This window comes from Daphnia carinata, chromosome 9, assembly GCF_022539665.2.
Source record: "Daphnia carinata strain CSIRO-1 chromosome 9, CSIRO_AGI_Dcar_HiC_V3, whole genome shotgun sequence".
In the NCBI taxonomy this organism is placed as follows: Eukaryota; Metazoa; Arthropoda; class Branchiopoda; order Diplostraca; family Daphniidae; genus Daphnia; species Daphnia carinata.
In genome coordinates, this window is record NC_081339.1 from 5,577,786 (window position 1) to 5,602,876 (window position 25,091).

A 25,091-nucleotide genomic window follows, 5' to 3' on the forward strand; every position below is an offset into this window, starting at 1 on the left:
CAGGTGAGGATGATGGCGACTGCCGGAGCGATGATCGCCTGCGTTATCCTGTACGATCGCTGCACACGTTTTAACGTCATTTCATCAAAATTTATTGGTTGAATACTGGTTAATGTCTATGAGCTTAAATGGGTTTTTAACTTACCGCAACAAAATATTTGGTCTGTTTTCTTGTTGTGGTCATTGTCGTCATTTTTGGAGGGCGTCTTGCGACACCAATTGTGCTGGACTGCTGGAGGGGAAAAGAGGAATGCCTTCAACTGGGCACAACACGGAGAGCTCCGCCTTCAGTGGAAAACTTGGCTTTCTATTGTGGCGCACTTAAGCGCCGTCTACCATCTACTTAACAGTGTGCGCACTCCAAGTAAAACTAGCGGATTTTGAAATTGTCTTCGAATCGGATAGTGCCTAACTAATTGTAAGTTTCTTAAATGAAGGACAACTGTCACGACTCGCTTAAACTGAATCCTACCGTCGTCTTGTTGATTCGTTGTTCTAGGAAAGCCGACGAGCCAAGTTCAGGTGCGAGCGATACGCGATGAAAAACGCCAAGAAACTGACGTTGCTGGCCAGTCGGAGACTCCGCCTTGGCTGCCCGGGGAGAACAATGGCCAACACCCAACATGTGCTGCTCAGTACCCTAGCTTGTGCCGTTTTTCTCGTATGTTGTGTTATCCTCTACGCAAACGTTTCGGTATACGAAATTCGATTGACTTTTCTTTAATACCAGTCTGGTACTTTTACGTTAATTGTTTGCTGAATTTTTATTTAGGAAGAAGATAAGAGAATGAAAAGATCCATTGTCTCAGCCAATCGAGGTGAGGCAATGGTCAAATCGAATGACGTCAAGACGCCCGAACGAGAGACTGCGAGAGACAAAATCGGCAGACTGATTTTGTTCTGGACTCAGTATTTCGGCACAAGAGATTACGAATTCAAACTGGGACAGGAAGGCTTTGCTGAAGCTGGTTGTCCAGTACGAAATTGCGTCTTGACGGCCGATCGGACGCTGTTCAATGTCAGCGATGCAATCATTTTTCATGCCAACGATTTCGATGAAAATGATTTGCCAGACCCACGACATCGTCGACCGCACCAGCGATTCATTTTTTACAATTACGAAACAATGGTCGAGTTTGAGGACTACCCCATGTTCACCCAAACTAAACATTTCTTTAATTGGACCATGACTTATCGAAGAGATTCTGACATTTACGATGTCCGGCCGTACGGTTCACTTAGAAGGCGGGCGGATGCGAGTCTCCCACCTTCTAGCATGCCCATCAGACTCACACCGGGTACACTACCAGCTGATCCAGCCTCCCTAATGACGCCATTCTCAAACCGTTCCAAAAGTCTCCCAATTTTAGCCAAAAAGAAGAAATTACTCGCTTGGTTTGTGTCTCGCTGCCACTCCGACAGCCTCAGAGAAAAATATTTCCAACTGGTTGGCCAACACGTGCCCATCGACATTTACGGTGGATGTGGTCCGCTCAAATGCATGCCTTCGAGGAGCGAAAAGTGCGACAAGTTGCTGGACAGCTACAAGTTCTACGTGGCTGCCGAGAACGCCATTTGCGCCGATTACGTTTCAGAGAAATTCTACCGAGCCCTGGCGTCCGACATTGTTCCCGTCGTCTACGGAGGAGCCGATTATTCCGCCTACGCTCCACCATTGTCCTACATCGATGCCGCAGATTTCGTTTCTCCCAAAGCCTTGGCTAATTATCTGAAGCTGCTTCATGAAAACGACGGCCTCTACTTGAAATACTTTGACTGGAAAAAGGATTACGAAGTGGTGAGTCGACCGGCCGACGGTTGGTGTGAGCTTTGCAAGAAACTCAACGATCCCAATCAACTTGCTAAAGTTTACAAAGATCTAACCGATTGGTGGTTTCATAAGGACATACCCTGTCATTCTGGGTATGATTTCCTTAAAGGATTGCTACAGATCAATGTGTAAACGATGAAAGAATTAAAGAGAGCCATATACTTTCCTATGTAAGAATTACAAGGTGAGAAGTGTGAGTATGACTAACAAAAGATTGTATTTCCATAAATATGTACAGTTTTTTGTTGAACCAGTTGAACGCGTACACAATAAGTGTTTACGTCGTTTCTCATTGGGTTCAGCACATCCGTTACGGGTTCGTATGGAGTCGTAACTTGTAAATCAGGTATTCGTATACTTTCAGTTGGTAATCCTTGACGTAGTGGAAGGCCACGGCGTGTTGTGAGCAGCATTTCATGTCCTAAATTTCATTGACCAACAATGGAACCATAGTGACCGTACTGTTCACGACACACTTAGTAATACTGACCTGTTTGAGCGGAAAATAGAACGACCATTCACGCAGCATCCAATAATCTTCAGGTTTGTATTTCAAATGGCCGCATATCATTTCTTCCAGGCTAAACGGTAGAAAACGTTCCTCTTCGTTCTCATCACGAGAATCTCCAGCTGCCACGTTCAACTTTTCTAAACAGCTTCCTGCAACAAGTACAAACAGTTTTGTATGGTTGTCCAGCACTGCACGAATCATTGGACAAAATGGATGGTGTACCTAACTTGGCATCCTCAAGTCCTTTGTGACCAGGTGAGCAAGCATTAGTTTTATTAGCAAAAGATGTCATTTCCACTTCGTTCGTGACATTGCCAATGCCCAGTTCGACGAACCGACGTACGGCTTCTTTCGTCAAAACGTAACCCGATCCACCGGACATGAAATGCTTGCCGTTGTTGGGATTTTCGTACCTAAATCCGAAATGGGTTGGTTTTGCAGCATCGTAGGAGGACAGCAAGTGACGCATGTTCTCCATCACAGCGTACCTAATTTAACACGGCAAAGTAACTAAAGCTCAACATTGCTGCAACTTTCACCGAGAAATGGTCTTTACGTGTCATCATCGGCCTTGTAGAACCAATCAGCTTCGTTCAAGTGATACGTGTAAATGTATTTGAGAGCCTCTTTGGTCTTGCCCCATAAATTGGCGTAGGTATCGTTCACGGGTAAGACGATGGCATCAGGTAATACCTCATCTTTTAATGTTTGAAAGTGCGAGTTCCAGCAATCCGAATTTCACTTCAAATTTTGATTTACCTTGAGCAGAACTCATGAATAGTAAGGTGTCGCAACGTTTGCCCCAAGTTTCTCTAATTAGACGAGCTCTGTTGTGAGTTTTGGGAGACGTGACGATCCAGCAGAGAATTCGGTCTCGTTTCTTCAGTGACATTGCGCTGGATGTGTCACTCATTTGTAATCCTGCCTCTGTTGTGAAATTTATTGTGTCGCCACCGTGGCCTTGCCAGTGAGTACGGAAGACACCGTGATTGTAACAAGGTGAGTAACCGAAGAAATAAATGGCAACCGAAACGCCAAGGGTAAAACCAACTCCGATTCCAGCTGAGAATCCTTTACACGAAAGAAAAGTTCGACCCACCACCACTTTGTAATTTCTGAGCATTTGTATCATTTAGTCCAGGACTGCGCTAATACTTTAGACGATTCAAAAGCGACTGATTGTCTAACTTTTCTACATCAGCACAATCAGCCGAGTGTCTGTTTGTTTCCTGTGACCCGAAGGCAAATGAAATGCCGCGGGCCAGTGCGTCGCTACGGTAAAAACTATTTTCAAATTCCCTTTTTCAATATAGAACCTCTTTCTTCAGAAACATTAAAGTTAGATAAGGCAACCATGTTTTTAATGTATATTGATACGTTTTACATCAAAGGTGCGATTAGAAACGAAAAAAAACCTCCGTTTACGATTGGAAATCCGAGGCTCTCGAAACGGTTAGCGGACAATGCTGTCGTGCGAGAATCGAGAAAATTTGATTCGAATCAATACGAACTGGTTTGTGGACGTAAGCCAACGAATTCCACAAATGAAGACCGTAAGCTTTCCGTATTTTGATTAACGTATTCACGTCCGTCTTGTTTTCATTCTCGTTAAAGATGGCGTCGGAAAAGGGAGCCTCAACCGGATAGAAAAATCGATCGGACAAAAGTTTGACATCTTCGCATTGATTGCTTTTTGAATTGCCCGCCACTACACCGCACATCCTGCTCATGATTTCACCCACTAGTGCCGGCCCGTGATAAGCATACGCTTCCGGATCGTATTCGACGGCCAATAATCGGACGAGTTCGGCAGACAACCAGTGGCCGCGTTCCAGGTGCATCACCCCGTTGCTAAACACTTCCAGTCTGCTGCTGCCGTACACCAAACAATTACGGAACACGTCACCTTGGTAAGGTTTCAGAGTTAGAATGTCAGTGTCTAAATATAAACCACCCCCTTTGTACAACGTCAGGATGCGGATGTAATCGGACAGGTGAGCGATTTCGTGTTGGCTCTTGAGCCATTGGCCGGCCCTGTACCAATCCTGTAACGGCGTTCCACTGAAATAGTGATCTTCGTTGAGTAAAATGGCTGCCACGTTAGGGTAGTGGGACAGTACATCTAACCACGGTGGATTGTGGAACAATGACGATGGGTGACTAGACGATAGGCCGTTACCAGGACAACTATCTTTTAGTGGCCGGATGAAGAGCTGGACAGGTCGATCGGGATTGTGTTTGGCCGCTGATTCGACAGCGCAACATTGTTGCAAGTTGAGTTGATAGCGACCGCTCGTCTCGTGAAAGAAGATCCGTCGATTGATCGTGTCGTTACTGGAAGTGGCGTTGAAAGGTGTCCATCGATTTGGCCGAAGATTCGGTGCCATGATTAGGCCGTCTGCCAATGGTGGAGTGACTGCAGGAATATTCGTGTCGACGCATAGCAATGACTGGCGTGAATCTTCAAAAGTGTAACGCGAAATCTTCTGGATGGAAAAGATAATGAAAAATAGGAAGAGAAACAAGAGGCTTTCTTTCTTGCAACGATTCGCACAATTTATGCACAGTGATTTGCACAGCTTACTTGGATTGGAACGACAAAACATGACGACCGTTCACGATCGAACGAAATCTCGAAGCTCGTGAAGCTATACACACGTCAAACGCACACCGACATACAAGTCCTGCTATACAAAGAGCGAACGAAAGGAAAAGCCAAAGGCTACGTTCTTTTAAAACGAAGTCGGGATGTAAATTGAATTTGATTTAAATTTCACTCATAATCTACGTTTTTTCTTTTAGAATTTTGATTGAATCCCCTCAAGCTACGTTATGGGCTTCGAAATGTGAAAAAAAAAAAAAAAATTTTGTAATTGATTGGTTTGAATTTCATATTCAATGCAATCAAAGTCTCATCAACGACCACCGAACCCTTTAGGCATTTTGTTTTTTTTTATATCGAAATGTGAAGGGGTTTCTTACCTGTGGGGCTAATGACAGATTAATGAGCGATTTCATATTTTTACAGACTGAGGAATCATGGTCCAACATTCCAATGCCAACGAGACAATAATGACTGCCAACTTCTTGCCATCCTTGAACAGATACAATGGCCTTGGTAAAAGAAGATTCTTCGTAAAGTAATTGATACAATTTGAATTCGATTTGAGTGGGAACAGGTAAATAGTAGTTAATTCTTGAAGATTTTTAGATACATAGGCTACCAAAAACGTCTGTAACTCTGGTCTGGCGCCGCTGTCTCCACTTCCCGCTTGCCATTCCACATACTAGTGCGTTGAACTCGTATGACATGTAGGCTAACGGTGGCGTCTACCTATAACGTGCTGGGTTTCTGTTGAAAAGTTTAATTCTCTTGCTGGGCGTATTTTCCATCCAGAATCGTTACACCATGCAATCTCGTATCCCAAAAATCCCAGCAATGGAAATCGCGTGAAACTACCAACGTCCCATGGATTCTATTCGGAATCGAAGCGGACGATCTTGATCCATCGAAGCTTAACCCAGTCATGATGCTGTTCCACCGAAGACTCAAAGTTGGTGTGAATTTCTGTGCTTAAATGGGCTACTTTGGACAACATGCCCGGACGCCTTCATATCGGGTAAGTCAACCTATACGTTGAATTCGATGTCAATTGTTAAATAGTCGATGATTTTGCGAAGGCGATGGGAACATACTTGGTCGTAAATGGAAGAAAGTGGCCGCATTTTACCAATTGGAGAATAGCATTTCAAATATTAAATTCCATTCGTCAGCGTCTCCATCGTATATCATCCAGTCGTTTACAGCGCGCCAACAGCAAGAAATCTTTCCCGTCTTGTTGATGTCTGTTGTCATCAATAGCCTCGACATGGCAGATTTAGGCTTCATTTTCACAGTTCTCCAACTAGCTCGAATGCATAGTTTTTCAGTATGTGTGTATTAGCAACCTAACCAGCTGACACAGCCTCGGATAATAAAGCTCCTTTATAACTACATGACGCTACATTCTTGCAGGTAACGGCTTTAGCTCGAAGGCTGTAATCAGTCGAAAGAAAACTCAATAACCTGCATGGGGTCAGAAGCTTCTCTCGTACCGTCGAGGCCTTTAAAAAAGCATGGGGTTACGTTCTTGTAAAAACTTTCGGTTGCCCAATTGGAGTTGTTGAAGTGTTCATCTGACTTGGTCAGCCAAGTAATGGTGTCCTGCACGTAACACGGCTTCGGAACGAGTTTGGCATCTTCGCCTAATAAACTTGAATTAAAAATTAATAAGAAATACGAATATGAAAGAAACCTATAGATTTAGCTGTTTGTTTTTTGTTTTGTTTTTTCAGAAAGTGATAAAATATATAGTAGTACCTGACTGAATCGCGAACTCTAATGCCGGCTTTGCTAGTGCACAGTCCAACGAGATACAGATCCTCAAAGGTAAAATAAGGCGTCGTTTGGCAAGCCGCTAATAAAGGATCGATCGTACTAGCAGGTATCAATACCGCAGCTCCCATGCAATAAAACGGAAGGTTCGACCATGGCCAAATCTCCTTGCTAAGCGCGAATTTCCCCTCTAGAGAGAACAAAACGGGACGATAAAGATTGGCCTGCGCATTACCACTTGGGCTATATTTTGACCAAAATAAAGTAGACGAGAGATATAGGAAAAAGAACGAAGAGAACTATATCTCGATCACATTGCGGCAGCAACATAGAGCCACTACATTAAGTGATAGAGATTCGTTGCAATTACCTCTTGGTACTTTAGTGGTCGTCGACGTCCCGTACACGCTCTTCTCGGCTGGGTCGAGTTGTCTCACGAGACTTACCAAGTTTCTCGCGTTGACGTAGACGTCGTCGTCAACTTTTAATACGAAATCGATGCGAGAACAGTGATCGCCGATGAAATTCAGCAGACCCACTGTTTTCAGCGTCAGATTGCTGTAGACATCGGCCATGTCGATTTGAAGGATGTCACCGTACGTTGAACTCTCCGATTCGATTCTCAGCTGTAAGTCCCGGTCATGAGTCCGTCCAACGACGAAACCAAAGCCAACTAGCTGTATCGACGAGCCTGAATCCGACTGCGATCGCAAATGACGTAACCACGTCTGGCGGATAAGGCGCCGTTTTTCAACATAACTCACGGCGGAAATGATGGCAACAAAGAGCCTCGGAAGCTCGTAGACAGCGTCTTCGCGACACGGAGAGATTTTGATGGGATAACCGAAAGATTTGACATCGTTAAGCACAGGCCCGAAATTGGGTCGTAAAGCTTCGACGCCGCGTAAAGGCTTCAGTTGCAATCGAGTCACGACGTACTGGGTATACATGTCCACTCCTGGATAAGGAGTTTCATGAAATTGCTTGGTTAAGTATTGAAAATATTCACGACCGACGAGCAAAACGCTTTCGTCCGACGTTCTCTTCTGTTCGTTTGACATTGAAGCTATTTGTTCCAGTTGGTCGATTGGCTGGCCGTGTTGATTATCCCGCATAAGGACATCATAAGATGGTTGGGCGACGTCCGTTTTCTTCATCGCTGTCGTAATGTAGACGACGATTAATGTGGCAAAAAATAGAAGGTAGTTTTTGCGAAATCTTATGGTGGTATTCATGTTAGTCAGTGAATTGCGTTGAAAGAGATGCACTTCACGTTGCCTTAGTTTCCAAAGACGCTAACGACGTCGACACGACAAGCACGCACGAAACTAAGACTATTGGCTATATCTTGAAATAGGTCTTGTGAATAGAGCCCTTCCAACAGCCGAAAGCCGTCCGTTAACTAACTCGCTCTAGTTATCTTCAATTAGCTAGACCTATAGCAGCAGATCGCCAAGACACGAAGATCGATCTATTCTCAGTCCAATACTTGATGGGCAACTGACTGTTAATGAGCAACAAACGGACAAAAGTCTTTTGTTCAACTGCTATAGGTAGAAGGGAGGCACGATTGCCAAGCAAGGACCGTGTCCATCTGGTAGGAGCAAGCGAAATTGATTTACGTATACCCATTCTATGCTTGACCTTGTTGTCCCAATTCAAGCTCCAAGTACAACCGATTCGGACGTCGTACCCCAATGAAACATGAAAAGGCTTTGTTATGCTCAAATGCAGATGCCGTGTATAGCAAGCAACGATTCATGGTCATTCGCCGCCAGACTTCTTCTACATATACGAGTCTATAGCGTTGCCTTAGCTCAACGGACTGGTATGATACCCCTTTGTTCTTACGTGTTTGGCTTTGTAAGAAAATGATCGCTCGTCTAGCAGATTGCTTTTTGATGGCACTTTAGTCACATGGGCAATGAATTGAGCCCGAAAGCCCCGAAATGCCCTAAAACATTTTTTGGCAGTCTACGCGTATTGTATTATAGCACCACAAATATACTGTACAAGCATCAAACACGATTACACTAGTCACCCAGGAAATTGATTATATAATTGGTATATAATCAATATAGTGGACGATTATCATTTCGTGTTGTGTGAGAGGACGACGGCCAAATTTGGGTGTACAGTAGCTATACACATGTGTGCTGCACCTTTGATTGGATAAAGTCGGCAACAATACTTGTTTTTACATCAACTGAAGTTAAAATGGACGGCTTCAGTGCGATCGATTGCGAGGCAAGCTCTATGAACGGCAGCAGCCGATTTTATGATGGATTGGCTCTTGTTTCGATAGACGCTGCCTGTCATCCGTTGCCATGATTGCATGCTTTATCTTACTTTAGTGACGCCACACACCGTTCGGTCACAGCTTGAATACATTACATATACATTAGACTACTGGTTGCCGAAAAGGAAGAAAACTCGCCGTAGGTGGTTTTTTTTCTTTTCTCTTCCACGTTTTGAACGTTAAATTGCCTCCTGCCTGTAGCAATGGTACTCACTTTTTGGCACCCCCAACGACGACTGTACGATGGCAGGTACCGAGCTTCGCTTTAAATTAATCCCCACTCATATTCCTTATGGCAATCAATCGACCATCGCACTCTTTCTGATTGTTGCTTGCGTTGTCGTTCACGTGCTGCAACGCCGAACAGTGACGTTTCAACAATGGCATATCAAACAAGGCGTGTTCTTCGGGTTGCAGCTTTGGCTTTATTCTTATTTACCCTGTTGCGTTTATTCGAAGTTTTCAAACCACAACAACTCCATCAAGCTTATCTAAGAATTTCTTCAATTTCCTCATCTTTAGCGTTTCAAAATACAGAAGATTTCAGTACGGCAGCTGAAAAGACACAAGAAATTCACATAGTAGCAGCTGTTTGTGGCAATCGTACTACTCAAGCCTTAGTTATGATGAAATCTGCACTGATTATGTGTAGTAATTTCATCAGATTCACCTTGTTTGTCGACAGCCAATCAAGTGGCATCTTGAATCAAACAATACGACTCTGGCCCGGCAACATTTTAAAACGTATGTCGTTTGATCTACGTCCGTTCAGTTACCCTGACGATGATGGCGCTGAAATATGGAAGAAATTGTTCAGACCTTGTTCGTCTGCAAGGCTATTCTTTCCAGTAAGTTCAGAACGCGATGTGTTGTTGATCCGTCAGATTAACACCGGCGCAGCTATTTTACGTTTCTAATGATTGTTTTGTGCTTCTGATTAAGAGTTGGCTTAAGGAAGTGGATTCAATATTGTACATGGATGTCGACGCTGTTTTCCTCAGTTCTCCATTGCACATTTGGAAACACTTGACCAAAATGAATCACGTGCAAATGGTTGCTCTCGCTCCTGAGAAACAGAGTTATGTAACGGGATGGTACCCACAATTAGCAAGACACCCATTTTACGGAAAATTCGGTGTGAAATAGTTAAGGGTTTAGTTATTTGATATTTTTAGATTAATACTATTGAAAATTGATATTGCTCTTAATAATTTTAGGTGTCAATACGGGAGTGATGCTGATGAATTTGACCAAAATGCGACAATTTGGTTGGGAAAAACACATCGTTCGCGTATACAAAGAGTACAAAACAAAGATACAATATGGTGACCAAGACATAATAAATGTCTTTTTCCATTTTCATCCTGAAAAGCTTTACGTCTATCCTTGCAACTATAACTACATCTCACATCAGTGGTAATAGACTATATCAGTAGCCTATTCAGTGCTGCCAGCATAAAGAACTATGGTATTCATCTAATAAAGCTTTCTAAAATTTGGTTTGTTTCCATAGTGCCGAAACGAGCCTTTGTAAAGAAGGGGAAAAACAAGGAATCCATATCCTTCATGGAAATGCAGATGCTTTTGTTAGCGAAAGACTTCCTGCCCTAAAGGCAATCTATACTTCCATCCAACAGGTGGGTATATACAATCAACTAAAGCAAGAAGCAATAAGGATGTATATTAGTTGTTGTATTCTATTCCATAGCATTCCTTTGGTGACAGCTTACAAATGTTGTTTGCCAATATGAAAAACAATCTTATGAAAACTCCAACTTCAAACTCCAGCTGCCGTGACGTGATGAGCACCTTGCCCATGCTCTCGGTGGTTAATTAAATATGCACCACAGTGCTGAGCCAATATGAGAATTGTTTAATGGAAATTGTGTAGTTACAGTCGTGTATCTGTAGCCTACCCTACTTGTATGAACTGGTGTGACAAATTACTATCAGCTTCAACGTTTGGTTTGTTGTGTTTGTTTGTCAGTTTTCTCTTTTTGTTTATTTCTGTTTTGTTTTGTTTGCATTTCTTTCCTTCTTTCTGTGTCTTGTTTTAAATTGGGTTTTGCTATTGAAAATATTCGGCTGTTTAGTGCCAGAATATAGTAGGCTGCTTTGTCTGATGCACAGCAGGTGCAATCTTGGTATTTGACTATTGATTTGTTGAAATGAATGCGAATGATCGCGTCATTTGGCCTGCACCGATGAAAAATAGACCATTTCACTTAGCTAATCGTAGATTCCCATTGTGTGTCTTTACCCACCTTGTAGCTACCCACTATATAGTTTGTGCAGAGTACTAGCCTATGTGAAGATCACTGGGATGACGTAGCATATTTTGCCACGATGTGACATACACGTACCTATGGTGGTCGGCTTCGAGCCAAGACCCGTATCTTTGCGATACAAGGTTGAACAACGAACAAATTTTCATTTCAAATACATAATTGGATGTGGGGGCACTTTTTCTCATGCGTGCCTTTCACAGCGCACGAGACAAAAATGTGATGCATTACCTCTTAATCCCTTTTCATCACCTGCACGGTTGATCAGTTGTGTTTTCCCTTCAAAATGCATTAGTATATTTTTCGAGAAAAAACGCATAATTCCCGCAACGGCGCACGCTCCGTCCTTCATGTTTTTCTCAACACAATTCGTGATACGTAATAATGAATCGTGACCTTGCAAGTTCAAACGCATTCGGTGTTTCTTAAGGGTTCTAGTGAATTATAGACCGTCGTTGTTGATCTTTATTCTGGTTCTTTTCTTTCTGGTTTTCTTTTCTTTTCGGTTGGTAACGTTGGGAGTTTTCTTGGATTCCCTTAGAGGCAATTTAATAGTATTGGAAATTGAGTGAAAGGCTGCTATTGCCTCGCCATCAATCATACAAAGATGATTGCTTTCTGATGGTTTTATAATTACATGCACGAAGAACATGCACGTTTTTTTCCATTCGAAATTGAGCAGCATATCAATTGATAACTGGAGTGGTGAGGCAAAGAGGTTAATTTGACAAATCCTCGGCGACATTCATCAGCAACTATCGATTTGGCACGCCAACCAATCCATTATCGATGCCCGGAAACTCGGTGTCGAATAGGCCATCGTTGAACCGGGCATGATGATGAAGACCATCAACCGTGAAAGTCCATCTTCCGTACAGGGTGCCGTTTTTTTTTTAGCAAATAATACAATTTCATCCCTCAACCCCCCCCCCCCCCCCCCCACATTTCTGTAGGCTACGTTTAATTGCCTGTTGAAATGACGGCTCACATTTTTAACACCCATAACACCGACTATGCGCTAGCAGGGGTCGAGATTCGCTGAAGGGAATCCCCACCCACCTTCCTTATGACGATCAATGGACCATCACATTTTGTTTGATTGCAGTCTGCATTGTTGGGTTGTTGTTCACGTGCTGCAATCCCGAACAGTAACGTTTCAAGAATGACACGTAAAATTCGGCGCATCATTCGTTCTGCAGCTTTGGCATTATTCTTATTTATCCTTTTGCGTTTATTCGGAGTTTTCAAACCACAACAACCCCACCAAGCTTATCCAGGGATTCCTTCAATTTCCCCTTTTCCGATGTTTCAAAATACAGAAGATTTCAGTACGGCAGCTGAAAAGACACAAGAAATTCACATAGTAGCAGCTGTTTGTGGCAATCGTACTACTCAAGCCTTAGTTATGATGAAATCTGCACTGATTATGTGTAGTAATTTCATCAGATTCACCTTGTTTGTCGACAGCCAATCAAGTGGCATCTTGAATCAAACAATACGACTCTGGCCCGGCAACATTTTAAAACGTATGTCGTTTGATCTACGTCCGTTCAGTTACCCTGACGATGATGGCGCTGAAATATGGAAGAAATTGTTCAGACCTTGTTCGTCTGCAAGGCTATTCTTTCCAGTAAGTTCAGAACGCGATGTGTTGTTGATCCGTCAGATTAACACCGGCGCAGCTATTTTACGTTTCTAATGATTGTTTTGTGCTTCTGAATAAGAGTTGGCTTAAGGAAGTGGATTCAATATTGTACATGGATGTCGACGCTGTTTTCCTCAGTTCTCCATTGCACATTTGGAAACACTTGACCAAAATGAATCACGTGCAAATGGTTGCTCTCGCTCCTGAGAAACAGAGTTATGTAACCGGATGGTACCCACAATTAGCAAGACATCCATATTATGGGAAATTCGGTACGATATAATTCGCTGGATTTCTTTAGTTAGTTTCACTAATTGATCAACGTCCAATTGCTGATTTTACAGGTATGAATGCAGGAGTGATGTTGATGAATTTGACCAAAATGAGACAGTTCGGTTGGGAAAAACACATCGTTCGCGTATACGAACGATACAAAACGAAAATAGAGTATGGTGACCAAGACATAATAAATGTCTTTTTCCATTTTCATCCTGAAAAGCTTTACGTCTATGCTTGCAACTATAACTACATCTCACATCAGTGGTAATAGACTATATCAGCAGCGTATTCAGTGCTGCCAGCATAAAGAACTACGATGTTCATCTAATAAAGCTTTCTAAAATTTGGTTTGTTTCCATAGTGCCGAAATGAGCCTTTGTAAAGAAGCTGAACAACAAGGAATCCATATCCTTCATGGAAATGCAGATGCTTTTGTTAGCGACAGACTTCCTGCCCTAAAGGCAATCTACACTTCCATCCAACAGGTGGGTATATACAATCAACTAAAGCAAGAACCAATAAGGATGTATATTAGTTGTTGTATTCTATTCCATAGCATTCCTTTGGTGACAGCTTACAAATGCTGTTTGCCAATATGAAAAATAATCTTATGAAAACTCCAACTTCAAACTCCAGTTGCTTTCAGGTTATGAGCACCTTGCCCATGCTCTTGATGGATACATAAATACACCGGGACGGTTTTGAGCAAAATGTGAGCGTGTTTGAATGTAGACTGAAACCTATAGTATAACTACTAGTGCACCTTTTTTATACTGTTGTTGTGAAACATGGCAGAAAATATACGGCAACAACGACACGCTTTTGCAATTGATTAGTATTATATATTTTTATTTTGCTGTTTTCGCCTTTTCACATTGGCCGTTATTTGAACTTCTTGTTGACCGACGCTGTTGCGTTTTCTACCACCTTTTCGTTCGGCAATGTCTTTGCTTGTTGTAGTGTTTAAACATTTTCCGAATGATTCGACGGCCGAATTTTCTTTCTTCTTCGATAGACCAAGATCAAAGAAATAGATGTGCTCATTTCCATCGGTTCTGACGTTCATCGACAGATGGAAAGAGTAAATTTGGAAGCCGTATTTGTCCATATTTTGGTATCGAAATTTGAAGGTGTTTCGTACTTATGGGGCTCATGACAGATTAACGAAAGATTTTATATTTTTACAGACTGAGCCACTGAGGAATCATGGTCCAGCATTCCAATGCCAACAAGACAAAAATGACTGCCTTCTCCTTGCCATCCTTGAGCAGGTACAGTGGCCTTGGTAAAAGAATGTTTGTCGTAAAGTAATTGATACAACTGTGAATTTTATTTAAGTAGGAACAAGTAAATAATAGTAGTTAATTCTTTAAGATTTTTAGATACATAGCGAAAACCTGTAACTCTGGTCTGGCGCCGGTGTTTTCACTTCCTGCTTGCCTTTCCACCACGCTTTCCACATACTAGTGCGACGAACTCGATTGACATGTAATGGTAGCGTCGACCTATGACGTGGGTGTCTGTTTAAAAGTGTAGTTGTCTCCCTAGTGTACTCCAATGTTGATTCTCTTTCCGTAGAGTTACGTATAAACTTTTTGTTATTCTTAAGCATTGAAATAAGGTTAGTTTCTGTCTATGCACTTGTCCCATTGTGTGCTTGTCACGTTGAAATCTTGAAGGGATTTTTTTTTTCTCATTTATGTCATTCCTCATACTCTCGGAACTCACAGTTGAGGCCTAATTGATCGTGATCAATTCGTCCAGCTATGGGCGCCATTTTCCTTTGCACTCAGTGCTACCTAAGGCATTACCATCGTTTTATCTCCTTCATTGCATTGGATTCCTAACAGAGTTTGGGACTTCAACTGGTTTCTTTTTTCTAAGCTATAGAACAATTTCTTTCTTCGCAATACTTTGGGGTTGTTCTATATCTATTATTGATTTATGCAGAGACATTGAAAATTTATTTTTTATTTACATGGAAACAGATGAATACTATTATACAGATATTACTATTATACCATGCAATCTCGCATCCCAAAGATCCTGGCAATGGAAATTGGATGAAATTGCCAACATACCATGGATTGCATTTGGAAACAAAAGGACCATTTCCATTTTCGCCATCAATCTTAAAAGCTTGGCCCAGTCACGATGGTGTTCCAACGAAGCCATGCTTAGTTGGCGCACTTTGGACAACATGCCGGACGCCATGATATCGGGTAAGGCAACCTGTTCGTCGAATTCGATGTCAATTTTTAAATAGTCGATGATTATGCGACCGTGACGGGCAGACAGTTCTTCATAAATGGAAAAAAGTGGCCGTGTTTTCCAGTTGTAGTCAACGTCGTGCTTGTCTCGATCTTCTATAGTCTCCAGTTGTAGAAATAGATATTACCAGGATTGTGGTCGTGGTGATCCTTGCCCATGGATGGATCAATCGCAAACACTTGACATCCATACTCTGACATTTTTTCGTCGAAAGACCATTTGTTCTTGATGTCGAAAGAGTGGACGATGCATCCACCAGGTTGTGGTGCTATTTTAGGGTCAAGGCAAACCGATTTCTGGCCGCCCCCTCCTGATTGGGTTCTTGTACATAGTACCACCAAAGTCTTGCACAAATTGACAGGCATTTCGATTGTTCCACATTAAATACTGCATGATTTCATCACCTGTTAAGGTGTCTGAGTTCAACAGACTATCCCAATCGTTCGAAGAATGTGAAACTTCACGCTGACATTTAGTGTACAACATGGCGCCTTCTTTGATCGGCAACTGGAATTTTTTTTTCTCGAGACAAACAAAGCAAGTATAAAGCCAAATACGAAACTGATAACAAACATTAAGACTTAAAAACTTTTTCGTTTTACAGTTCCTGCCTTGGCCGCAATCAGCGAATAGAATTCTGAAGTCGAATTATCGCACTGTGCAGTAACTAGATTTATACTTTGGAGACGTCAAAAACAAAAGCCAGCGGATGCAGTAATAGAAAAGCCGTTCACCTGCTGCTGTCCATTCCTTTGTCATCAACGTTCCGATTGTAATACGACAACAATGATGGATAGATTTCAGTAACCTTGATGCAAGACTTACGTTTATGCATGGGCAGCTGCCCGGAGACCATAAGAGCTACAAGGAGCAATTTGGATTGGATCAATTATGTTTAGAACAAGTACCAAAAGCTTCATGCTCAAGGGCCAGCTCATTGAATAGCCGATTCCTATTAGTTTTAAGCAAACTTTAGACTAAAAAAGCCCCGATAATTATTTATTGTTTATTTGCTTTTAACAGTTTCTGTTGTACATAGAAAAATTCTAGGAAAAAATTATATTAAAGCATCGGATGCGAAAGGTTACTGTTGTACCACGCAATCTCGTAACCCAAAGATGCTGACAAAGGAAACTTTGTAAAATTGCCAACGTACCAGGGGTTGTATTTGGAATCGAAGCGGACCATTCCCGATTTCTCCAGGGATCTCAAAAGCTTGGCCCACCCGCGGTGCTCTTCTAGCGAAGCCTCTTTGTCCAGGTGAACTTCAATGCCCAATTGACGGATGTTGGATAACATTCCGGAACTGATAATTTCAGGCAAAGCTATCCACTCTGAATATTCAATATCAATTTTCAAGTAATCGATCGTTTTGTTGCCGTGACGCGGCAAAAGCGTCTTGTAGATGGAAGTCAACGAACGAATTGTCCAGTTGAAATGACGGTCATATTCATCGCGATCACCCAATCCCCAGTCGTGAAAGTGGATGTTACCTGGGCTGTGGTCGTGTGACGTCATCCCTATCGACGGATCGAATGCAAATACTTCGCATCCGTAACGTGCCATTGTCTCATCAAAGGACCAGTCATCCTGGATGCCGAAGGAGTAGATGAGACATTTGGCCGGTTTGGGAGCCACTCTCGGATCGATACAAACGGCCTTTTGTCCAGCCAATCCGGATGGATTTTTCATCATGACACCGCCAAAGTCGTGAGATAGCTGACACGAAGAATGGTTAGTCCACATGAGATATTTGACGAGTTGAGCACCAGTTAACGACTCATCGTCCAGTAGAACATCCCAATCAACCTTCTTGTTACTACTGGACAACGTGTTGGCGATGACGGCAGCCGTGGCTGATTGAAACATTTCTTCCCATTTATTCGAGATCTTTTGGCTGCTGAGTGAGATGTTGGACGACCAAGAAGGACGAATGACGCTGACGAAAATGAAACCCGATATTAAAATCAAAATGGCTACGACTAAACTTTTCCTTGTGGACGGGATAATGCGGTTGAGGAGAAGGTAAGAATGAAGTGACATGTCTATAGTTGGAGAACCACTTACGGTGACTGAAAACCTGAGCTAAAATTAGGCGTTTGGTTTCTATTTAACAAGAACAAGCGCACACTCGGGAGCAAAATTAGTTAAACTATTAAATTTTCTCTACTCACGTCGGAAACTAAACTGATGGTACGTAATTTGAAATAATGTATACGTTTAATTGTTTATGGTTCAAGTTTTATTGGACAGGTTGACACAGTACAAACGACGGAACCATCCACACTGGGCAGTCAGCTGAGGACAACACACGAACACTAGGCTACGTGATCAGCACTGAACGAACTCACGCCGCTAGGGACCAGCACCAACGTTATCTCTCGGAATTGCTCACCGTACGTATGTTTTCTATACGTCAGGTTCTCATTGCGACGCCAACCTTTTTGTATTTATAGGATTCTGTGTACTGGCTTTTGAATTCATCAAAGGTCAATGGTGGAAGAAACTACTAAAATTCTTTTGCAAAGAGAATAAGATCAAGTAACAGGAAGCAACGTTTCAAGAAAATCATATCCGGAGAGACAGGGTATATCTTTGTGAAACCACCAGTCGGTAAGATCTTTGTAAACTTTGGCAAGTTGATTGGGATCGTTGAGTTTCTCGCAAAGCTCACACCAACCGTCGGCCGGTCGACTCACCACTTCGTAATCCTTTTTCCAGTCAAAGTATTTCAAGTAGAGGCCGTCGTTTTCATGAAGCAGCTTCAGATAATTAGCCAAGGCTTTGGGAGACACGAAATCTGCGGCATCGATGTAGGACAATGGTGGAGCGTAGGCGGAATAATCGGCTCCTCCGTAGACGACGGGAACAATGTCGGACGCCAGGGCTCGGTAGAATTTCTCTGAAACGTAATCGGCGCAAATGGCGTTCTCGGCAGCCACGTAGAACTTGTAGCTGTCCAGCAACTTGTTGCACTTTTCGCTCCTCGAAGGCATGCATTTGAGCGGACCACATCCACCGTAAATGTCGATGGGCACGTGTTGGCCAACCAGTTGGAAATATTTTTCTCTGAGGCTGTCGGAGTGGCAGCGAGACACAAACCAAGCGAGTAATTTCTTCTTTTTGGCTAAAATTGGGTGACTTTTGGAACGGTTTGAGGATGGCGTCATCAGGGAGGCTGGATCAGGTGGTTGTGTGTACGGTGTGAGTCTGATGGGCATACTTGAAGGTGGGAGACTCGCATCGGCCCGCCTTCTAAGTGAACCGTACGGCCGGACGTCGTAAATGTCTGAATCTCTTCGATAAGTCATGGTCCAATTAAAGAAATGTTTAGTTTGACTGAAAACGGGCATGTCGCTAGCAGTGAGTACAGTCTCGTAGTTGTAAAAAATGAAACGTTGTTCGTAGCGGCGATATCTAGGGTCGGGCATATCTCTTTCGTTGAAATCATTGGCGTGAAAGATGACTGCATCGCTGTCTTTCAACTGTGTCCGATCAGCCGTCAAAAGACAATTTGTTACTCGACAACCGGCTTCTAAAAACGAATTCTTTCCTAGTTTTAGCTCGTAGTCTTCTGTTCCGAAGTACTTGTTCCAAAATAGTATCTTTTTCGTAGGTTGCCAAATACTTTCCTTTTTCCCATGTTTTGTACTTGTCTTGTGTTCATGTTCGTTCACTGACGAAATTGATTTATGCATGTGATTAGCGACAGTACGATCAACGGAGGTGGCCAACATCCCTGGTGCTAATTCTTCCATCTACGGATTCAAATAACATTCGATTTACGCTCCTAGAATGAGGATGAATGAATCCACAAAAGAGTTAAGGATTCAAATAGTAAATACCGTCAACGTGCTGATGATGATAACACAGAGCGACGTGAACAAGATGGCGAAGATGGAGAGAAGAATCCAATCAACCATGATCGCTCTCTTCCGGCGGAAGGGGAGGAGGCATTGACAGTATTGCCTCAGCCTAAACATGATGTCTCATTTGTGCCACGAAGTTCGACAGGAACAACTTCGAAATCCACATCGCCAGTAACAAGTAGCCCGCAGAAAGCTACGAGAGTTGAAGACTCCTAGACAAGCCCTGCCAGCATCTCAGTGGCTTTCTCTTGTCTGATTAGTGCAAACGACTTCTTCAAGGACTTGGCCTCGTATTTGTCTCTAGGCCTTTCGATAGACTATCACCGTGTTATTAAATTATACAAGTGCACATCAATCAGCTGAGCACGGCGTAAGACAGGTGAATAATTATCATTAGTTTGTCCCTTTACATATTCGTTGGCAATGGTGGTGAATGGTAAGTAACTTTGCCTTGAGCTGGTTTAATGTTTCACGTGGCGTGTCGATTAAATAAGTTCACCTGCAGACATTTGAGGGCACTGATCTTTTCAACCTTGAGTTCCATCCCCCCCCCCCCCCTTTTTTTTTTTTTTTTAACCACTTCTTTTCCAATTGAGAAGCAGACAGAAATAATTTTCTGTTTTTTCGAGCACAGCGCGGAAATCTAGAGAAGCTGTTCCTCTCATTGCTAACCCATGTCTTTATTTCGGCGTCCTCGTTTTCTCCTCTGGCTCTGCCTCAATGTCTTTTTCGTTGTTGACATTGTGCTAAACAGTGGCTGGATCACTACGAAAAGTCATCAGCTTAATCCTGTCGACGCCTCTTCAGCCACTTTCACTCAGTCACGGTATTATATATTATGCACGTGTATTATAAGGATATAATTACTAATTCAGTTTAGTCTTCCCAGTTCTTCATTAGGGGATGTGAACGATGAAATCCGATTGCTGTGTTGGATTCCATCGGCATTCAGCACATCCAACAGCCATGCACAAAACGTCATCCGAGAGACGTGGGGCAAACGGTGTGATAAACTATTGTTTGTTTACGCGAATGGTGCTCAATCAAAACAAGTGAATGAGACAGATGATGCTGGAGTTATCCGGATATTTAGAAGGACAACATCTGAGGTGTTACAATATTTCTACGACCACCATCTCAGTGATTCGCATTGGTTTCTTAAAGCTAACGAAAAGACGTAAGTATTCCAGTGATTTGCTCGAAATACTTTAATTTCTCATTCTACTGTTCCGTTAGTTACGTAGTGGTGGAACAACTGAAAGCGATGTTGCCCGTTCAAAATACTGGAACACCGTTTTATTTGGCTGCCAACGATAAGGAGCATCCATCGATTATTGGTGACGTGTATATATTGAACAGAGAAGCCATCCGCCGTTTAGTGCATCACTTCCGTCATCCCTACGTCCACCTGTCCTCTAATGAAGCCGATTGTAAAAAGTGGGCCCATTTTCGGACTTCAGGTAAGAGTAGTGATGCGTCGTCAACCTCCTTAAATCGCGAGTGCCTAGTTCGATTGAGTATCGTTTCATACAACACAAGAGACGAAAGAGGCTGTGAACGCTTTCTATCCAACCGCCTTGCTACCGAGTTAGCTAATCATCAAAATTCGGTACATTCTGGAGACCGGTGCATTTCGAAGACTGCGTTTATCTTCCGAGAAGTTGAAACTAATCAGTTTCATGTTTTCGAACACATGCTCTATCGGCTTAAAATTTCGCTGTAATGTTTTAAGGCAGTGACTAACGTGGCGCGGTAGGTGTTGTTTGAATAACACGTCTGCCGAACACAAATTATTGTGCGGATTACAAGCATATTGAACTCGTCGTCCTCGATTGAAAGTGGTAATCAACTATGTGGATAGAAAAAGGACAAAGAAAAAATGTTGTCTTGAAAATTCCATAAACAGTGAATGTGATCTTTAGTGTCTGGTTGGCAAATGAGTAAGGCCCGCCTCTTGTTGAGAAGCAAATACGCAACGCTGTTGAAAATGGTTACTCGACTGCAAGCTATTCAAGGTATGAAGATCAATCTATGATTCCTTTTCATAGTTTATCTGAATTTTAAGGTATTTTATTATTGAATTAGATTAGCAGGTGAGGTACGAGCTGAGCAACTTCTGTCTTCCTAATGCGAAGAGAAACGTTTACAGAGAGAAAAAGTGGATATGAGACTGCCTGTCCCTTAAAAATCCCTAATCCATTTCCCCCACTCACTTTCAGTTCCTTTATTGTTTTAAATCTGCCCCGTAATTGTACCAGTTTTCAAGGGGTACTCTATTACAATGCGATTCTCTCGCCTTCTTATTCGTCATGGTCGACTATCACGATTATCTCAAGTTCTATTACCTGCCTTGACATTGTTCATCCTCTACATTCTCGCCTTTTTAACGTCGGAATTGTTTGTAGCAATACATCAACGCTTTGAAGCGCCAGTACACAAGGCCGATTCATTGGAGGTAATAAGTTCAAATTCTTCATCATTTTTGTGCAATCCTTAATGAATCTCATTATTTTCATTGGATATTAATATTTAACAAACAGCTTCTGCTTTCCGAACTTTCTCGGTCACAACGACCGGAGCCATTTAATACTGAAGAACTCCCAATCAAGTACAACTTGATGGAAGAAACGTTTGGCCGGAAATGGGCCAAAACACCGGAAGAGGAATACGGGTCTGCCCGTGATTGCACCGTAGGTATAAAATCAATCACTAACATTCTTTTAGCAATCACCGTACGCGCAAACCAAAAAAAAAAAAAACATAATGAAAATTATTAATTGGAATTAAGAATACGCCAACAAGAATAAACTGCAACAGGATCATCCGTGCGTCATTCGCCTCATTCGGCGTGATTATCTTCGCAAACCGGCACCTCAGCATGTTCCTTATCGACTAGAGGTGCCAGAATCGGCTGATCCATCTAACGGACAAGCTCAAGCAATCCTACGAATTTTGCAGAATAAAGTGAGCGCAGTTTTACTTGCATTTCTTTAACACTATAAAATCATTTTTTTTATTTTGCAGACCAACGGTTTCTTCGTTGATTGTAGAGGTTACGATGGCGAATTTCTCTCAAACAGCTTGTACATGGAGAGGTCACTAAACTGGACGGGGTTGGTGATTGAAGCTGATAAACTGGCGTTTAATCAGCTCACAAGTCGTAATCGAAAAGCTTACACTTCACCCGTTTGCCTTAGTACCAAACCCTACCCTATGGAAGTAAGTCGATCGCCCGAGATTCAAATGACGTCTATTAGTAATCCGATGTTTTATGATTGGGATGAAATCAGGTTGTTTACAATGCTACTATAGGTACCATGAGTTTCATCGCTGAGGGAAATAAGGATGTGCAGCATAAGAAGTCTGATCTAACGGACAACAACGATGAAACATCTATTAAGAAAGACACGGCCGACATTTACAATATGCAATGTTTCCCGTTGTATTCGTTGCTGATCGCCATTGGCAGAACTCAGGTGGACTATTTCAGTCTGGACGTCGAAGGTGCCGAATACAAAATACTAAAGACCATACCTTGGACAAAGGTTGACATCAAGGTATGTTTGAAACACTTAAACAACATCCATTCGAATTGTGTACTTAATTACATATGCTCAAAGACATTGACAGTGGAATGGAATCACGTCCCTGAAGGAGAAGAAGGAATAACACGTCTGATGGAGAGCAATAAATTCATCAAGTTTGGTCTCTTTTCCATGCGATTCTCCCGCCACGTAGTCTACGTCAAAGATTTCCTCGATGACTTAAGAGACTACGAGGACGAGTGAAACTGGAATGGCCTGCGCCTACGTAACTGTAGTGACAAGGAGAAGAGTAAAATGGAATAAAGACCAATTGTTACAGCGCTGATCAAATTCAATTGACCGCAGGTTACCCTTGCCAACGAAGCACAAACAGATAATTACAGTTTGATTTCTGAACGCTTTTGGCAAGGTTATTTCATCTTTTTGGGTATTTGAACCCCTCGATCAGTAAAAACCCGGGGCGTAATTTACTTCCGCCATGGAATGCCAGTAGTCTCCAGAACATCAGTGAGAAAGGTTGTATCTCTTTTATAAAAAGAAAATTTACCTGAGGCTCTTTATCGTTGTGATTATGGTTACAATCACGCATCGTAACAATCTCGGCAGGTCTAAATACAGGAGAGCTGAGAGTGACAAGAACGTGGCGGTAATCAAAGTAACGTAAAGTAGACTTCATTTTATGTTTCTCAACAAGAACTCGTATTCAACTTGCAGCGTTTACGTCATTAAACACAATGCGAATCTCTATTCGAACGTTTCGGTTTTATCTGCTGCCTCGTTTCGTTCTCCTTTGCATATTTTCGTGCCTCCTCTACGTCTTCAGGTTAGTGATGGTGGATTCGATCTATGAAGCATGCAAATCAATCGCTGTGGCGCAACAACAGGTAATGCAATTTGTTGAATCGATTTTAGAATGTATTATTTATCTTCTTATTGAATCTATCAGGTTTATGCTACGCATCTTCCAGTCAAAGCTGCAACAGAACTTCCGCATAAACACAATTTAATGGAAGAAACGTATGGAAGAATATGGGCTAAAACACCAGACAAATATTTATCTTCTATTAATTGCACAATTGGTAAACCATTCCTTGTTTCGTTTTTAATGATACAAACATTAATTTTAAAATTTAGAATACGCTAATCAAAATAAACTGCAGCAAGATCATCCGTGTGTCGTGCAGTTGATTCGCAAGAATTACCTGGTCCGACCAGCACCAAAAAGTGTTCCCTATCAACTGGGAAATCCTTTATTACTCGATCCGTCTGACGGCCAAGCTAAGGGCATTCTAAGAATCCTGCGCAATCAAGTAAATATATATTTTTTTAGTCAACTTTAACGGCACATTTATTATTACTCTCGTTGGTGTGAAATTTATGCAGACTAATGGATTTTTCATCGAATGCGGAGCTTACGACGGAGAAACGCTTTCCAACACACTTTACATGGAACGATCACTTGCCTGGACTGGGCTGTTGATTGAGACCGATCAAGTATCTTTTAAAGCTCTCATAGGACGTAACCGTAAAGCTTTTACGTCACCCGTCTGCCTCAGTACGAAACCTTATCCTATGGAGATAAGTTACCCTTCCGGATTCAAATGCATAAAAGATGTCACGTGATTTTTTGCTTAGGTGGTCTTTAATGCAACAATCGGGTCATTCGGTGCTATTTTGGAACGGAACGACGAACAGCCCATCCCGATATCTACATCAGAGAGCAATCTTTTAGGGCAAGAAGAAGGGAGTAGCAAAAGCGACGTACCATACCTTTACAAAGCTCAATGCTTCCCACTCTATTCTATATGCTAATTGCAGTTGGTAGAACAAAAGTGGACTATTTCAGTCTCGACATTGAAGGTTCGGAATCGCAAGTCTTAAAGACTATACCTTGGAACAAAGTCGATATCAGGGTAATCTTTTTTCACATAATTTTTCATACCGTGCGTTAACTTTCTCGTTTTGATTATGTAAAGACGTTGACCGTGGAGTGGAATCACGCGCCTGAAGGTGAAGCTGAAATAACTCGATTCATGGAGAGTAATAAATTCATCAGGTTTGGTCAGATTTCGATGGCTTTTTCCAAGGAAGTTGTCTTCGTTAAAGATTTTTCGGCTGACTTGAGACAATTTGAAGACTACTAGCCAATCGACACGTTCCAGAACAAGTCACGTTCGTCAT

The 25,091-nt window shown here is 42.3% G+C and overlaps 11 protein-coding genes and 1 pseudogene across 16 annotated transcripts; 6 read left to right on the forward strand and 6 right to left on the reverse strand.

Annotated features, from left to right (window-relative positions):
* Positions 1-58: 58 nt before the first annotated feature.
* On the forward strand, positions 59-6,336 carry LOC130688952 (alpha-(1,3)-fucosyltransferase C-like). 5 transcript variants are annotated; one of them, XM_059496940.1, is made up of 12 exons: positions 59-418; positions 500-694; positions 773-2,597; positions 2,668-3,341; positions 3,479-3,619; positions 3,734-3,865; positions 3,957-4,252; positions 4,316-4,336; positions 5,371-5,482; positions 5,546-5,654; positions 5,740-5,962; positions 6,024-6,336. In XM_059496940.1, the coding sequence occupies exons 2-3, from the start codon at positions 539-541 to the stop codon at positions 1,961-1,963; spliced, it is 1,347 nt and encodes a 448-aa protein (XP_059352923.1). In that variant the 5' UTR covers positions 59-418; positions 500-538; the 3' UTR covers positions 1,964-2,597; positions 2,668-3,341; positions 3,479-3,619; positions 3,734-3,865; positions 3,957-4,252; positions 4,316-4,336; positions 5,371-5,482; positions 5,546-5,654; positions 5,740-5,962; positions 6,024-6,336. The 5 variants fall into 5 exon arrangements, with proteins under 5 accessions (XP_059352923.1, XP_059352925.1, XP_059352926.1 ...); XM_059496942.1 differs by having other exon boundaries at positions 5,546-5,632; XM_059496943.1 differs by having other exon boundaries at positions 5,554-5,654.
* Positions 2,119-3,527, reverse strand: LOC130688960 (glycoprotein-N-acetylgalactosamine 3-beta-galactosyltransferase 1-like). Its single transcript, XM_057511981.2, has 5 exons — positions 3,102-3,527; positions 2,899-3,040; positions 2,565-2,830; positions 2,322-2,491; positions 2,119-2,252 (listed from the first exon to the last, which is right to left on the reverse strand). The coding sequence occupies exons 1-5, from the start codon at positions 3,472-3,474 to the stop codon at positions 2,142-2,144; spliced, it is 1,062 nt and encodes a 353-aa protein (XP_057367964.1). The 5' UTR covers positions 3,475-3,527; the 3' UTR covers positions 2,119-2,141.
* On the reverse strand, positions 3,740-4,948 carry LOC130688957 (lactosylceramide 4-alpha-galactosyltransferase-like). Its single transcript, XM_057511976.2, has one exon. It carries the CDS (start codon positions 4,946-4,948, stop codon positions 3,764-3,766), a length of 1,185 nt encoding a protein of 394 aa, XP_057367959.1. The 3' UTR covers positions 3,740-3,763.
* LOC130688954 (beta-1,3-galactosyltransferase brn-like) lies at positions 6,279-8,303 on the reverse strand. The gene is made up of 3 exons (XM_057511972.2): positions 7,088-8,303; positions 6,703-6,907; positions 6,279-6,595 (listed from the first exon to the last, which is right to left on the reverse strand). The coding sequence occupies exons 1-3, from the start codon at positions 7,950-7,952 to the stop codon at positions 6,385-6,387; spliced, it is 1,281 nt and encodes a 426-aa protein (XP_057367955.1). The 5' UTR covers positions 7,953-8,303; the 3' UTR covers positions 6,279-6,384.
* A 1,076-nt stretch (positions 8,304-9,379) lies between these two features.
* LOC130688963 (glucoside xylosyltransferase 2-like) lies at positions 9,380-11,410 on the forward strand. The gene is made up of 5 exons (XM_059496945.1): positions 9,380-9,864; positions 9,959-10,151; positions 10,234-10,432; positions 10,530-10,653; positions 10,725-11,410. Exons 1-5 carry the CDS (start codon positions 9,397-9,399, stop codon positions 10,851-10,853), a joined length of 1,113 nt encoding a protein of 370 aa, XP_059352928.1. The 5' UTR covers positions 9,380-9,396; the 3' UTR covers positions 10,854-11,410.
* Positions 11,411-12,449: 1,039 nt separating this feature from the next.
* LOC130688959 (glucoside xylosyltransferase 2-like) lies at positions 12,450-14,042 on the forward strand. Its single transcript, XM_057511980.1, has 5 exons — positions 12,450-12,931; positions 13,026-13,218; positions 13,291-13,489; positions 13,587-13,710; positions 13,782-14,042. The coding sequence occupies exons 1-5, from the start codon at positions 12,464-12,466 to the stop codon at positions 13,908-13,910; spliced, it is 1,113 nt and encodes a 370-aa protein (XP_057367963.1). The 5' UTR covers positions 12,450-12,463; the 3' UTR covers positions 13,911-14,042.
* Positions 14,043-15,188: 1,146 nt separating this feature from the next.
* LOC130688463 (uncharacterized) lies at positions 15,189-15,996 on the reverse strand (annotated as a pseudogene).
* Positions 15,997-16,504: 508 nt separating this feature from the next.
* On the reverse strand, positions 16,505-17,554 carry LOC130688961 (probable methyltransferase-like protein 24). The gene has a single exon (XM_057511982.2). It carries the CDS (start codon positions 17,537-17,539, stop codon positions 16,559-16,561), a length of 981 nt encoding a protein of 326 aa, XP_057367965.1. The 5' UTR covers positions 17,540-17,554; the 3' UTR covers positions 16,505-16,558.
* A 479-nt stretch (positions 17,555-18,033) lies between these two features.
* LOC130688951 (alpha-(1,3)-fucosyltransferase C-like) lies at positions 18,034-19,479 on the reverse strand. Its single transcript, XM_057511955.2, has 2 exons — positions 19,342-19,479; positions 18,034-19,254 (listed from the first exon to the last, which is right to left on the reverse strand). The coding sequence occupies exons 1-2, from the start codon at positions 19,477-19,479 to the stop codon at positions 18,034-18,036; spliced, it is 1,359 nt and encodes a 452-aa protein (XP_057367938.1).
* Positions 19,480-19,506: 27 nt separating this feature from the next.
* On the forward strand, positions 19,507-23,983 carry LOC130688956 (uncharacterized). Of its 2 annotated transcripts, XM_057511974.2 has the most exons (13): positions 19,507-19,744; positions 20,000-20,191; positions 20,255-20,542; positions 20,602-21,380; positions 21,624-21,820; positions 21,906-22,059; positions 22,154-22,329; positions 22,390-22,584; positions 22,656-22,922; positions 22,986-23,199; positions 23,256-23,556; positions 23,625-23,794; positions 23,857-23,983. In XM_057511974.2, the coding sequence occupies exons 4-10, from the start codon at positions 21,302-21,304 to the stop codon at positions 23,151-23,153; spliced, it is 1,236 nt and encodes a 411-aa protein (XP_057367957.1). In that variant the 5' UTR covers positions 19,507-19,744; positions 20,000-20,191; positions 20,255-20,542; positions 20,602-21,301; the 3' UTR covers positions 23,154-23,199; positions 23,256-23,556; positions 23,625-23,794; positions 23,857-23,983. The 2 variants fall into 2 exon arrangements, with proteins under 2 accessions (XP_057367957.1, XP_057367958.1); XM_057511975.2 differs by having other exon boundaries at positions 21,451-21,820; positions 22,986-23,556.
* Positions 19,789-21,088, forward strand: LOC130688433 (glycoprotein-N-acetylgalactosamine 3-beta-galactosyltransferase 1-like). Its single transcript, XM_057511414.1, has 4 exons — positions 19,789-19,801; positions 20,120-20,191; positions 20,266-20,542; positions 20,602-21,088. The coding sequence occupies exons 1-4, from the start codon at positions 19,789-19,791 to the stop codon at positions 21,086-21,088; spliced, it is 849 nt and encodes a 282-aa protein (XP_057367397.1).
* On the forward strand, positions 23,741-25,054 carry LOC130688432 (uncharacterized). The gene is made up of 6 exons (XM_057511412.1): positions 23,741-23,794; positions 23,857-23,989; positions 24,045-24,220; positions 24,294-24,465; positions 24,729-24,823; positions 24,887-25,054. The coding sequence occupies exons 1-6, from the start codon at positions 23,741-23,743 to the stop codon at positions 25,052-25,054; spliced, it is 798 nt and encodes a 265-aa protein (XP_057367395.1).
* The last annotated feature ends 37 nt before the right edge of the window (positions 25,055-25,091 follow it).